At 29.2% G+C, this 15635-nt stretch overlaps 1 protein-coding gene across 1 annotated transcript in view; it reads left to right on the top strand.

The window, feature by feature from the left end:
• The window catches only part of LOC131806345 (AF4/FMR2 family member lilli), a 281623-nt gene extending 280239 nt beyond the window's left edge, over positions 1-1384 (top strand). Inside the window, exon 4 of the mRNA XM_059130359.1 lies at positions 1270-1384. Within this exon, the coding sequence (XP_058986342.1) occupies positions 1270-1277 (8 nt within the window). The 3' untranslated portion in view covers positions 1278-1384. The remainder of the gene's footprint in view (positions 1-1269) is intronic.
• Positions 1385-15635: the final 14251 nt, after the last annotated feature.

The raw sequence follows: 15635 nt of genomic DNA, 5'->3' as shown, positions 1-15635 counted from the left end.
TTGTTTGTAAAAAAATATATTATTAAAAAATCCACGTTTGTAAATTTGTGGAAAATATATTTTTTTAAAAAATCCACGTTTGTAAATTTGTGGAAAAAAATATTTTTTTAAAAAATCCACGTTTATTGTTTGTAAAAAAATATATTATTAAAAAATCCACGTTTGTAAATTTGTGGAAAAAAATATTTTTTTAAAAAATGCACGTTTATTGTTTGTAAAAAAATATTTTATTAAAAAATCCACGTTTGTTAATTTTGTTGAAAAAATATATATTTTTTAAAAAATTCACGATTATTGGTCGTTTAAAAATATATATTTTTTTTAAAAAAATCCACCATTATTGGTCGTTTAAAAATATATATTTTTAAAAAAATCCACGATTATTGGTCGTTTAAAAATTTATATTTAAGAAAAAACAACGTTTATTGGATACTTTAATTAAGTTTAAAAATCCATGTTTATACATTTATTGAAAACAACAGTTTTAAACAAATCCGCGTTTTGTTAAATTTGATTAAAAATCCACATTTTGGTTCTTTCAAAAACTATTTTTTTTTAAATCAATTTTTGTAAATTTTCGTTGGTATTAATAAAATTGTCTTCATATTTTATTAATACCCACGATTTTTTGTCGTTATTTTTTTAAGTCTGCGTTTATTTTTCGCTTAAAACAACACTTTTTTTAATCCATGTTCATTGGTCCTTTAAAAAAGTATTTTTTAATTCAAAATTATTGGTCCTTTAAAAAACATTTTTTTTTAAATCCACATTTATTTGTGTTTTCAAAATTATTTTTTTTTTTAAATCCACCTTTATTGGTCTGCTCAAGTAACATTTTTACAAATGCACATTTATTGGTCGATTAAAATTTTTTTTTAATCCACATCTATTAATTCTATAAAACATTACTTTTTTAAAAGTTCATCTATTGGTCCTTACAAAAATATTTTTTAAAAATCTACGATATTTGCTCATTAAAAAAAGTAAATAAACATTATTTGTTTCTTCAAAAAAAAATATTTAACAGAATCCTTTGGAAAAATATTTTTTAGAAGGTTAGTTTCTAAAAAAAAAATCTAAAAAATCTTTAGAAACATTTTTTAATTAATTTTTTTATATTTATTTATCAGAAAATATTCTGAGGTCTTTCGCAAATCTTCTTGAAAAAATCCACGTTGTCATCGCTCTTTAAAAATAGTCTTTAAAAATCTCTTTAAAAATATTTCGTATTATTTGTATTAATCAAAATACTTCTGTTTTCTCTTTCAGGTATGTAATGCTTCATTTCCTGGTGTCCGTATAAAAATTATGGTATGTAAACAAAAAATGGCAAAACTTTAAGAAAACAATCAGAACTTTTTCGCGTAACAACAATAGAACCATTTCATTAAAAATAAAAACAATAAAACATTTTTTTTTTGAAAGCTATTGACAAATAAACAAACGGCCAATGGCTGTCAAACTTTATTTTCGAATTAATTATTGAAACTTTGGAAATCTTCAGTGAGCCTTTAAATGAGTTCGAAAGTAATTTATGGACGACTCAAGGGAAAGCCATACAACTTCCAAGGATCAAAATGCTGAAGCATGGAGGTCATTTTTTAAATCACCAACAATATTTCTTGGATGTTGTTGGTGGTAGTGGTGGTGGAGGTGGTGGAGGTGGTGTGGAAACCATTTATTTAACTCATTCCTCCGCAGAAGGGCTTCATTAAACATTAATTAGAAATATTCACCTGTTCGTTAGAGATGGTGGGGGGATTGGTGGAGTGCCAAAATAAAATCTCGTGCCGAATGATGTTCATTGCCAAATGTCTGGCCAACAAATCAAAGGATATCCAAACCACATACGCAAATGCTATCTCAGGCTATGCTCCCCGCAATTTCTCTCCGCCGATCTTAAGACAATTTCTTTAGCTTCTTCTTCTTGCTGTTCTTCATGATCTATATGCTGATGAACGAACTTTTTGGCGCAGAGCACACGCCAACCCATCACCTTCCTCATCATTCGCATAACCATGTCATGTTCAAGGTTATTTTCTTCTTCATTCATGCATTCATTCGAAAAGGGCAAAGTTTTAAGCCTCAAGCTTTATAGACATTAATTTATATATCTTTCATTTATATGTCTAAATATAAATATGTATGTGTGTGTATGTGTATGTACATCAGTACTTAACCTAACGTTAGACCATAATATAAATCAAAGTGAAAATGATTTGGCAAATTTCATTAAAAATACTCAATCTAGGATGGAGGTGAGTCAAAGGACTTCCACGAGCAAGGATGGCAGCTGAAAGGAAGCACCGCAAACGGTGCTGGCAAAAAAATTTTAATCTCAATTTTATTTTTTTTTATTTGAAACTCATTTTTATACCCTACACCATAGTATGGAGTATATTCTTGATCAGCATAAAATTCTATGTCGATTTATCAATGTCCGTCCGTCTGTCCGTCTATCCGTCTGTGGAAATCACTCTAGCTTCCGAACCAAATGAAGTAGGTTGATAAAATTTTTCTCAAATGTATATTATGTCTGCAGGACTTTTGATATTGAAAATGGGCCATGTAGGTCCACATCTTTGTATAGCCCCCATATAACGGTACCTCCCGATATGCGGTATTTTGACGATTTTAGCGACATTATTTACCGGGATTGTTTCAAATTTGGTATTTGAAGTTCGTAATAGATACTACAGCCTATGACAGAAAATTGTCTGGGCAGGTCCATTTATAACCCCCATGGTACCTCCAGATATTCGGTATTTTGAAGATTTTAGCGACATTATTTATCGGAATTGTTTCAAATTTGGTATTTGAAGTTCGTTATAGATGCTACAGCACAAAACAAAAAATGGGTCATGTAGGTCCACTTCTTCGTATAGCCCCCATATAACGGTACCTCCAGATTTTCGGTATTTTGATGATTTTAGCGGCATTATTTACCGGAATTGTTTCAACTTTGGTATTTGAAGTTCGTAATACATGCTACAGCCTATGACAGAAAATTGTCTGTGCAGGTCCACGTCTTCGTATAGCCCCCATATAACGGTACCACCCGATATTCGGTATTCTGATGATTTTAGCGACATTATTTACCGGAATTGTTTCAAATTTGGTATTTGTAGTTCGTAATGGATACTACAGCCTATGACAGAAAATTGTCTGTGCAGATCCACGTCTTCGTATAGCACCCATATAATGGTACCCCCCGATATGCGGTATTTTGATGATTCTAGCGACATTTTTTACCGGAATTGTTTCAAAATTAATATTTAAAGTTTGTAATAGATGCTACGGCTTAAGACAGAAAATGGGTCATGTAGGTCCACGTCTTCATATAGCACCCATATAACGGTACCTCCAGATATTCGGTATTTTGAGGATTTTATCGACATTATTCACCGGAATTCTTTCAAATTTGGTATTTAAAGTTGGTAATAGATACCACAGCATAAAACAGAAAATGGGTCATGTAGGTCCACGTCTTCGTACAGTCCCCATATAACGGTACCTCCCGATATCCGGTTTTTGATAATTTTGGCGGTATTATTCACCGGAATTGTTTCAAATTTGGTATTTGTAGTTCGTAATGGATACTACAGCCTATGACAGAAAATCGTCTGTGCAGGTCCACGTCTTCGTATAGCCCCCATATAATGGTACCCCCCATTATTCGGTATTCTGATGATTTTAGCGACACTATTTACCGGAATTATTTCAAATTTGGTATTTGAAGTTCGTAATAGATATGCAGCATAAAACAGAAAATGGGCCATGTTGGTCAACGTCTTCGTATAGCCCCCATATAACGGTACCTCCAGATATTCGGTATTTTGATGATTTTAGCGACATTACTTACCGGAATTGTTTCAAATTTGGTATTTGTAGTTCGTAATGAATACTACAGCCTATGACAGAAAATCGTCTGTGCAGGTCCACGTCTTCGTATAGCCCCCATATAACGGTACCCCCCATTATTCGGTATTCTGATGATTTTAGCGACATTATTTACCGGAATTGTTTCAACTTTGGTATTTGAAGTTCGTAATAGATGCTACAGCCTATGACAGAAAATTGTCTATGCAGGTCCACGTCATCGTATAGCCCCCATATAACGGTACCTCCAGATATTCGGTATTTTGATAATTTTGGCGGCATTATTCACCGGAATTGTTTCAATTTTGGTATTTGAAGTTCGTAATGAATACTACAGCCTATGACAGAAAATTGTCTGTGCAGATACACGTCTTCGTATAGCTTCCATATAACGGTACCTCCAGATATTCGGTATTTTGATGATTTTAGTGACATTATTTACCGGAATTGTTTCAAATTTGGTACTACAGTCTATGACAGAAAATTGTCTTTGCAGGTCCAGGTCTTCGTAAAGACTCCGGAATAACGTGTACTCCCCATATTCGACTTTTTTTTAAGAATTTTACAGAATTTCTAACGGATTCTATTTTTTATTTTATTTTGAAAATTTCCAAATTCGCTCCAAATGGTGCAGGGTATTTAAAGTTCAGCCGAACTTACTGCTTTTTAACTTGTTTAATTTCCCGGTTTGAGGCTTGGTTTAGAAAAAATTTTTTTTCAAAATATTACTGTGCTCAGGTTCTCTTCTGATGGCATTTGTTCCGCTCAAGAGACGATTAAAAATCGCAGTTTGAAGCTCTGTTGGTCCATTGAACGCTAGCCTTCATTTTGGGCCTTTTGGTTCTCAAAATTAATTTTGTTTTTTTTTTTTTTTTGGTGTCCTGTAGCTGTAGCATATTTAAGGATATTTCTTTAAGGACCATCTTGTAGAAATATCCTTAAAAATGCACCTTGGTAGCAGACAGACAAAAAAAAGATAAAAAACTTGCAGGAAATATTTTATATATCCACATTGGTATTAGATATGGACTTTAGAAAAATACCCAGAAAAATGCAAGAAAAAATATTTAAAAAGTTTGTGGCTCAAACGATATTAAAAAAAATCTTTTAAAAATTCCAAATTTTTAAAGGAGAATGGCTCCATTATTGCAAAATGTTAATATTTTTAAAAGTATTTCTTTAAAATTTCGATATTTTGACTATTTTAAAAATATTTTTTTTTTCCAAATTTGAGTGTAGTTTCTTAAAATTTTTTAAGAGTGCATTTCTTGAAAAATATTTTTAAAAATATTTTTTATTAATTTTTTTCTATTATTTCCATCATTTAAAATTTTTTTTTTCAAAATTCTATATTTTTAAGAGAGAAAGACCAAAAACAATTTTTTTTGTAAAAGCATATTTTTTTAAAAATTTGTATATTTAAGCTGTTTTAAAAATATTTTTCTAAATTTGGGTGTAGTATCTTAAGATTATTAAAGTGGATTTTTGGGCCTTTTGGTTCTCAAAATAAATTTTGTTTTTTTGGTGTCCTGTAGCTGTAGCATATTTAAGGATATTTCTTTAAGGACCATCTTGAAGAAATATCCTTAAAAATGCACGTTTGTAGCAGACAGACAAAAAAAAAGATAAAAAATCTTGCAGGAAATATTTTAGATATCCACATTGGTAATAGATATGGACTTTAGAAAAATACCCAGAAAATGCAAGAAAAAAATTTTTTAAAAGTTTGTGGCTCAAACGATATTAAAAAAAAAATCTTTTAAAAATTCAAAATTTTTAAGGGGAATGGCTCCATTATTGCTAAATGTGAATATTTTTAAAAGAATTTCTTTAAAATTTGGATATTTTGACTATTTTAAAAATATTTTTTTCTCCAAATTTGGGTATTGTTTTTTCAGGTTTTTAAAAGTGGATTTCTTGAAAAATATTTTTAAAAATATTTTTTATTAATTTTTTTTCTCTTATTTCCATCTTTTAAAAAAATCTTTTCAAAATTCTATATTTTTAAGAAAGAAGGACCCCAAACGGCTTTGTCTTTTGCAAAAGCATATTTTTTCAAAATTTGAATATTTAAACTATTTCAAAAATATTTTTCTAAATTTGGGTGTAGTATCTTAAGATTATTAAAGTGGATTTTTGGGCCTTTTTGTTCTCAAAATTAATTTTTTTTGGTGTCCTATAGCTGTAGCATATTTAAGGATATTTCTTTAAGGACCATCTTGAAGAAATATCCTTAAAAATGCACCTAGGTAGCAGACAGACAAAAAAGGCAAAAAATTCTTGCAGGAAATATTTTAGATATCCACATTGGTAATAGATATGGACTTTAGAAAAATACCCAGAAATCTGGAGGAAAAAATATTTAAAAAGTTTGTGGCTCAAACGATATTTAAAAAAAAAAATCTTTTAAAAATTCAAAATTTTCAAGGGAGAATGGCTCCATTATTGCTAAATGTGAATATTTTTAAAAGTATTTTTTTTTTAAATTTGGATATTTTGACTATTCTAAAACTAGTTTTTTCCAAATTTGGGTGTAGTTTCTTGAAATTTTTTAATTTCTTGAAAAATATTTTTATTAATTTTTTTCTATTATTTCCATCTTTAAAAAAATCCTTTCCAAACTCTATATTTTTAAGAGAGAATGACCCCAAACATTTTTCTTCCAAAAGCATATTTTTTTTTCAAAATTTAGATATTTAAGCTTATTTAAAAATATTTTTCTAAATTTGGGTGTAGTATCTTAAGATTATTAAAGTGGATTTTTGGGCCTTTTGGTTCTCAAAATTATTTTTTTTTTGTGTTCTTTAGCATTTTTAAGGATATTTCTTCAAGGACCATCTTGAAGACCATCTTGAAGGACCATCTCTTTTAAAAATTCAAAATTTTTAAAGGAGAATGGCGCCATTATTGCAATATGTGAATATTTCTAAAATATTTCTTTTAAATTTGGATATTTTGACTATTTTAAAAATATTTTTTTTCCAAATTTGGGTGTAGTTTCCTTAAATTTTTTTAAAGTGGATTTCTTGAAAAATATTTTTAAAAATATTTTTTTATTATTTTTTTCTATTATTTCTATCTTTAAAAAAAAATATTTTCAAAATTCAAAGACAAAATATTTTAGATATCCACATTGGTAATAGATATGGACTTTAGAAAAATACCCAGAAAAATGCATGAAAAAATATTTAAAAAATTTGTGGCTCAGACGATATTAAAAAAAAATCTTTTAAAAATTCAAAAATTTTAAAAGAGAATGGCTCCATTATTGCGAAATGTGTGAATATTTTTAAAAGCAATTTTGTAAAAGATTTGGATATTGTGACTATTTTAAAAATATTTTTTTTCTCCAAATTTGGGTGTAGTTTCCTAAAATTTTTTAAAGTGGATTTTTTGAAAAATATTTTTAAAAATATTTTTTATTAATTTTTTCTATTATTTCAATCTTTAAAAAAATCCTTTCCAAATTCTATATTTTTAAGAGAGAAAGACCATAAACAGTTTTTTTTTGCAAAAGCATATTTTTCAAAATTTGGATATTTAAGCTTTTTTAAAAATATTTTTCTGAATTTGGGTGTAGTATCTTAAGATTTTTGAAGTGGATTTTTGGGCCTTTTGGTTCTCAAAATTAATTTTGTTTTTTTTTTTTTTGGTGTCCTGTAGATGTAGCATTTTTAAGAATATATCTTCAAGGACCATCTTCAAGAAATATCCTTAAAAATGCACCTTGGTAGCAGACGCAAGCCTTCATTTTGGGTCTTTTGGTTTTCAAAATTAATATTTTTAAAAGTATTTCTTAAAAATTTGGATATTTTGACCATTTTAAAAATATTTATTTTTTTCCAAATTTGGGTGTAGTCTCTTAAAATTTTTTAAAGTGGATTTCTTGAAAAATATTTTTAAAAATATTTTTTATTCATATTTTTTTTATTATTCACATCTTTTAAAAAAAATTCCTTTCAAAATTCTATATTTTTAAGAGAGAAGAACCCCAAACAGTTTTGTTTTTTGCAAAAGCATATTTTTTTTAAAAATTTGGATATTTAAACTATTTTAAAAATATTTTTCTAAATTTGGGTGTAGTATCTTAAGATTATTAAAGGGGATTTTTGGGCCTTTTTGTTCTCAGAATTAATTTTTTTTGGTGTCCTATAGCTGTAGCATATTTAAGGATATTTCTTTAAGGACCATCTTGAATAAATATCCTTAAAAATGCACGTTGGTAGCAGAAAGACAAAAAAAGAAAAAAAATCTTGCAGGAAATATTTTAGATATCCACATTGATAATAGATATGGACTTTAGAAAAATATCCAGAAAAATGCAAGAAGAAATATTTATAAAATTTGTGGCTCAAACGATATTTAAAAAAAAATCTTTTATAAATTCAAAATTTTCAAGGGAAAATGGCTCCATTATTGCGAAATGTGTGAATATTTTTAAAAGCAATTTTGTAAAAGATTTGGATATTGTGACTATTTTAAAAATATTTTTTTTTCCAAATTTGGGTGTAGTTTCTTAAAATTTTTTAAAGTGGTTTTCTCGAAAAATATTTTTAAAAATATTTTTTGTTAATTTTTTTCTATTATTTTCATCTTTAAAAAAAATCCTTTCCAAATACTATATTTTTAAGAGAGAAAGACCATAAACAGTTTTTTTTGCAAAAGCATATTTTTTCAAAATTTGAATATTTAAACTATTTCAAAAATATTTTTCTAAATTTGGGTGTAGTATCTTAAGATTATTAAAGTGGATTTTTGGCCTTTTGGTTCTCAAAATTAATTTTGTTTTTTTTTTTTTTGGTGTCCTGTAGATGTAGCATTTTTAAGAATATATCTTCAAGGACCATCTTCAAGAAATATCCTTAAAAATGCACCTTGGTAGCAGACAGACAATAAAAAAGGATAAAAAATCTTGCAGAAAATATTTTAGATATTCACATTGGTAATAGATATGGACTTTAGAAAAATACCCAGAATTTCCAAAAAAATCAAGGGAGAATGGCTCCATTGTTGCAAAATGTGAATATTTTTAAAAGTATTTCTTTAAAATTTGGATATCTTGACCATTTTAAGAATATTTGTTTTTTTCCAAATTTGGGTGTAGTTTCCTAAAATTTTTTAAAGTGGATTTCTTGAAACGTATTTTTAAAAATATTTTTTATTAATTTTTTTTCTATTATTTCCATCTTTTAAAATTCTATATTTTTAAGAAAGAAGGACCCTAAACTGTTTTTTTTTTTGCAAAAGCATATTTTTTTTTAAAATTTGGATATTTAAACTATTTTAAAAATATTTCTTTTTCTTAAGATTTTTGAAGTGGATTCAAAAAAAAAAAAAAAATAAATAAATAAATAAATAAAATGTAAAAATATGTTTTTTCAATTTTTTTTTCAAATGTTCCTATCCAATCAAATATTTCAATTTAGCCAATGTTCGCCAAAAAAAAAAAAAAAAAAAAGAATTCGTACAAAAATTATGACAGGACATTTTTTTATTAATTTTTTTTCTATTATTTCCATCTTTTAAAAAAATCTTTTCAAAATACTATATTTTTAGGAGAGAAAGATCATAAACAGTTTTTTTTTTTTTTGCAAAAGCATATTTTTTTTTAAATTTGGATATTAAAACTGTTTTAAAAATATTTTTCTAAATTTGGGTGTAGTATTTTAAGATTTTTTAAAGTGGATTTGTGGGCCTTTTGGTTCGCAAAATTAATTTTGTTTTTTTTTTTTTGGTGTTCTATAGCTAAATAGGGAATAGAATATTTAAAAAAAAATTTTTAAAAATTCAACATTTTTAAGGCAGAATGGCTCCATTATTGCTAAATGTGAATATTTTTAAAAACATTTTTTTAAAGATATGGATATTTTGACTATTTTAAAAATACTTTTTTTTCCAAATTTGGGTGTAGTTTCCTAAAATTTTTTAAAGTGGATTTCATGAAAAATATTTTTTATTAATTTTTTTTATTATTTTTTTTTTTCTATTATTTCCATAATTTATTTTTTTTTCAAAACTCTATATTTTTAAGAGAGAAAGACTCCAATTTTTTTGCAAAATTTGGGTATTTAAACTATTTTCAATTTTTTTTTCTAAATTGGGGTGTAGTTTCTTAAAATTTTTAAAGTGGATTTTTTGAAAAAAAAATTTAAAAATATGTTTTATTAATTTTTTTTCCAAATTTTCCTTTTTAATCAAACATTTCAATTTAGCCAATGTTCCCCAAAAAAAAAAAAAAAAAAAGGAATTCGTACAAAAATTATGACAGGACATGGAAAATCCCAAAGAAAAACAAAAGAAAACTTTTCGTAGGAAACAGGCAAGAGAAATAAACTTGTGTTTGTTTTAAGTCTATAATATTTTCATGATAGCCAATGGATACGGACCGGAATAGTACCAGCACCCAATGGCCACCTTGAAAAAATTGCTTTATTAAGTTACCATTTCTTTTTTTTTTTTTTTTTGTAGATGGGGTATGTGTGTATGTAAATAATAATATATATTACCAAAAACAAAAACAAAAAAACATATCCTCCTCAACAAAGTCAGGAAAAGTTTTGTTTTCTTTTTAAGAAAAAAGAAAGTTTTGTTTTCTTTTTAAGGAAAAAAAACAAAACTTTTGATGTGTTTCCTTGTAGTTTTTGTTAGGAAAATCTTTTAGAAAATTTCAAAATTTTTTTTTCGGACCAGAAATCATATTTCTTTTCTGCTACAGCTTTGTTCCTCATCCATGTTGTGTCTGTCGACTGTCATGTCTCGTGGCAGTCAAACTAAACAAATGACCAACGATTTTATGTCAAAACTTTGTCCATACCCCATACGATTTCGGCTGGAGACCTAAAAAAATGGCCAATAACCTTAGGAACTTTTAAAGAAATTGAAAACCTGGCCATGTAATAAGGGAAGAATATGAATATATGTATGTGTGGATGTTTAGGCTAAAATTAGATAGAATCATAAGAAGTGCTGAGAACAAAAAAAAAAAAAAAAAAAAAAACAACAAATTATAAATGACCAAAGTTTAATATCAAGGGATCGTGATGCAAAAGAAAAATACTATTCCACTTTTCTTTTGTTTCCCATGGAAAATTAAGAATTCCTATATTTTTTTTCAGGATAATAGCTATTAATAATATTCTTCCTCTTCAAAATGTGTTTTTATCACAAAAGGACATCTTACATCATTTAATAATCAATCACATTCTCTCTGTGGCATCCTTTATCTACACTTACGCCAGAGTCATTGCATAAAGAGAATATCTAACCAACATTATTAACACTTCAGGCATTAATTTGCCAATTTAAGTTCATGCTATTGACAGAATTTTCCAAATTTTCCAGAGATTTCAAGTATTTTATTATTTATTCATTAATTAATTTTAAAATATATTTCTGAGTTATGACAGATAGTCATATTTTTGTATTCAGTGGCCACTTGACTTTTAAAGCCATAGATGTTAATGACTTATCAGGAATAAACATTTCAATTGTCTTGGGAGAATTTTTTCTGGGTGGGTATGGAAATTATTGGGAAGGAAGAAAAGGAAAATAATTATAAATTTTAGCTGATCAGACATTTTTAAAAACCTCCTTTAAAACTTAATCTTAATGAATGAAAAAATAAAACCCATTTGGGCACCATAAAGCAATAAGAGACACAAAAAAAAACTCCCTTTCTAATTGGGCGCCAAAATTATAGGCCTTCTGTGACATTATTTCCCAAAAAGAATTGATCTTCTTCTATTATTAGTCCTGTATTCTTAAAAGTTCCGTGGACATGTTGCCCTTTTTTTAATTTTTTCTTTGAATAAAACCTCTTTAAAATCTTTGAGTCTATATATCTATATAAGGATATAAATTAAGAAAAAAAAACTTAAAACTCCACTGTTAAGGCACTCTTGGTTCTGGAAATAATAAAGTAACCCATTATGATTTAGTCTCCATTGTTTTTTTTTTTTTTTTAATGCACATTTGAGGCTTGTTTGTTTTAGAAAAAATATTTATTAATAATTACAGTGCTGCTCTTCATTAAAAACTAGTTCTGAAGGTCCTCGCCTGATGTCATTTGGTCCGTTTAAAAGGCAAACAAACAAACACATGGTTTGATGTTCTGTTGATACGTTGAACGATGGCCTTGCCCCTGGGCCTGTTGGTCCTCAAAAAAAATTGTTTGGATCCCTGTAGCTGATGTGGTCCATGAAGAAATATCCTTCAAAAGTAACGTTGTCAGACAAAAAAAAAAAAAAAGAGAAAAAAGGAAAATCTTTAGATGTCGACATTGGTAGCAGATATAGACCTTAGAAAATACCCAGAAAAATGGTGAAATAAATATTTTAAAATCCCAGTCGGGGTGAATCGATTTCCTAAAACATCTTTAAAAACATCAAATTTTTGAGAGAGCAAGACTCCAAATATATAGCTTAACAAGTAAAAAAAGGTGTAAGTTCGGCCGGGCCGATCTTGGAAGACCCTCCACCATTTGGAAAGAATTTGGCGATTTTCAAAAAAATAAAATCCGTAAAAATTCTATTTAAATCTTTAAAATACTGATTTTAGTCGTTATATTAGGGTCTATACGACGACGAGGACCTGCACAGACAATTTTCTGCCTTATGCTGCAGTATCCACTACGAACTTCTAATACCAAATTTGAAATTTGAAGCAATTCCGGTGAATAATGTCGCTAAAGTCATCAAAATACCGACTATAGGGAGGTACCGTTACATGGGGGCTATACGAAGACGTGGACCTGTACAGACAATTTTCTGTCCTAGGCTGTAGTATCCACTTCGAACTTCAAATACCAAATTTGAAACAATTCCGGAGAATTATGTCGCTAAAATCATTAAAATACCAAATATCGGGAGGTACCGATATATGGGACTATACCAATACGTGGACCTATATGGCCCATTTGCCATACCAAAAGTCCAGTGGATATAATATGCATTTGTGTAAAATTGTATCTATCTATTTATTTCGTTTGGGAGCTAGAGTGACAAACGGATAGACGGACGGACATCGTTCAATCGGCATAGAATTTTATCCTGATCAAGAATATATACTCATACTTTTTGGGGTCTAACATGTATATTTCGAGGTGTTACAAACGGAATATACCCTCCATAGAAAAGGCCAGTTTGTCATTGAAAAAACTAGAAAAGAAAGTCTTAAAGTCGGGCGGGTCCGACTTTGTGATACCCTACACCACTATGCTAATTTAGTAGAGCTCCGCATAAAAATTAAAAGTTTTTATGGAAGAATTCAATCATACACGCTATGATTATAATTTAAAAATCAAAGGACTAAATATGCCGAAGCATTTGTATCTTTTAAATTCGGACTTGTATTGCCCATTTGGTGCAAAATTAATTTGAAATCGGATAAAGAAATATGAGGTAGCTATATCCAAATCTGAACCGATCTCGATAAAATTTGGCAAAGATATTTCTGAGCTGTATTTGATATATTTCCCCAAATATCGTTGTTACGGAGTGCATATTACGGTTGTGGTTAACAAATATAACAAATCGGATGAACAATATATATGGGAGCTATAGCTATATCTGAACCGATCTTCACCAAATTTGACATACTATCTTCTAGACTCAATTCGGTTGTAAGTGCCAAATTTCATTCCATTTGAGCAAATATTAGACGTTTGGTGCACAATAAAAGGAAAATCGGACGAAGTTATATATGGGAGCTATATCCAAGTCTGAACCGATCTCGAAAAAATTTAGCAAAGTTATTCCTGAGCTGTATTTGATATATTTCCCCAAATATCGTTGTAACAGAGTGCATATTACGGCTGCGAAGGACAAAACTAACAAATCGGGTGAACAATATATATGGGAGCTATAGCTATATCTGAACCGATTTCGATCAAATTGGCATACTTATTTTCAGGCCCAATTCGGTCGTATGTGCAAAATTCCATACTATTTAGGCTGATATTACACGTTTGTTGGTCAATAACAAGCAAATCGGACGAAAATATATATGGGAGCTATATCAAAGCTATATCTAGCTTCCAAACAAATTGAGGTAGATTGATAAAATTTTACTCCAATATGTGTACTATGTCTGCAGAATTTTTGGTGTTAAAAATAGGTTACATAAGTCGACGTTTTGGTACAGCCCCCATAAAACTATACCGTTCCCATTATGTAAGATACATCCTTGCTTAGAACTGTCAATGTAGGTCAAGTTTTGATATAGTCCTCATATAACTTCCAAATATTCGGTATTTTTGTTTCACACTTATTCACCGGAAATATTTCGAATTTGCAATTTGAACAATTTGGGTCCCATGCCGGAAATTCCTCAAACAGGGTACGGCATTGTATACCCTCCATATAACTGTACCTCCCTATATTTTCATGATTTTAGCTACATAATTCACCGGAATTGTTTCAAATTTCGTATTTGAAGTTCCTAATGGGTGCTACAGCCTTTGACAGAAAGTTATCTATGCAGGCCTACGTCTTCGTATAGCATGTCCAGGTCTTGGTGAAGCCCCCATGTAATGGTAGCCCCATTTATTCGGTACTTTGATAATGTTAGCCACATTATTCTTGCGAAATGTTTCGAATTTCGTATTTGTATTTCCTAAAGGGTACTACCATCTGAGACAAAAAAAAAACTGCCAATGCAGGTTCACATCTTCGTAGGTCCTTATATTACGGTAACTCCCTATGTTCGATATATTTATGATTTAACAGTTTTTCTGATTTTTTTTTTGTTTTTTTGTTTTTTTTTTTTTGAAATATAAAAATTCGAAAATGGTGGAGAGTATTAAAATATCGGTCCGGCCGAACTTACTGTGTGTGTTTTTTTTTTTCTATTTTTTTTTTTTTTTTTTTGAATTTTTCTCATTAAGATCATTTATGTCCTGTGAAGAGGATTCTTAGAAATCTACATCTGAATTTTTGAGAAGATTTATACCAGAGATTCTCTTGCTTTATACTTTTCTAGAAAAATGGATGGTTAAAGCTCTCTTAGTCCTTTAAAATGTGAATTTAATAAAAAAAGTTTGCACCAGTATAAAATTTGGGGAGGCATGATAAGGAGTGGACCGATATACCGCATCTTTACAGCCGATCTTGTGTTAGTAGGAAAAAATGGGATATGAGAAAGATAAAGAGAAGCGGATGCTCATTTCGGATTTTGTGATCGTTGCGGTCATTCAAAATGTTGATGCTTTGGTGAGGTCCATCTTCATCACATTTTATACCTGACCCTCTGTGGCGGAGTTACTTGATGGAGTGTACCGACATTGTCCATTTTGGCACCTGACCTAGTACTGATGCTAATATTAGGATTTCACGTGTTGGAGCAAAATCGGGTTATCATATTTCTGTGCAGTAAAATATTTTTTTGAAAATATCGACCTTTTGTGGGGGAGGTACCAGAAGGAGTGGACCGATTTTGCCCATTTCCGAACTCAATCTAAGTTTAACAATAATATCACGATAAACAAGTGTGGACTAAATCGGATACTCCCTTCGAGAGTTATCGTGCCCACCAGCCAGACGGAAGGACATCGCTAGATCGACTCCATATATACTGAAATGGATTTGGTCCAAAGAGACCTAAGGTTTAAAACCACATTTTGATGAAGCACGTTTTGGGCGTATCAAACGATACACAGGGTGCGATAAAAACTGCATCAAAGTTAAACGCCATAATTTGTACATTTTTTTTTTAAATTTTATTCAATGAAAGCTAAAAATGTCGGAAATAGCATCAAATTT

Source organism: Musca domestica, unplaced genomic scaffold (assembly GCF_030504385.1).
Source record: "Musca domestica strain aabys unplaced genomic scaffold, Musca_domestica.polishedcontigs.V.1.1 73, whole genome shotgun sequence".
Lineage (NCBI taxonomy): Eukaryota > Metazoa > Arthropoda > Insecta > Diptera > Muscidae > Musca > Musca domestica.
The sequence above is the reverse complement of the archived record's forward strand: the minus strand, read 5'-3'. Positions and strand labels throughout refer to the sequence as shown.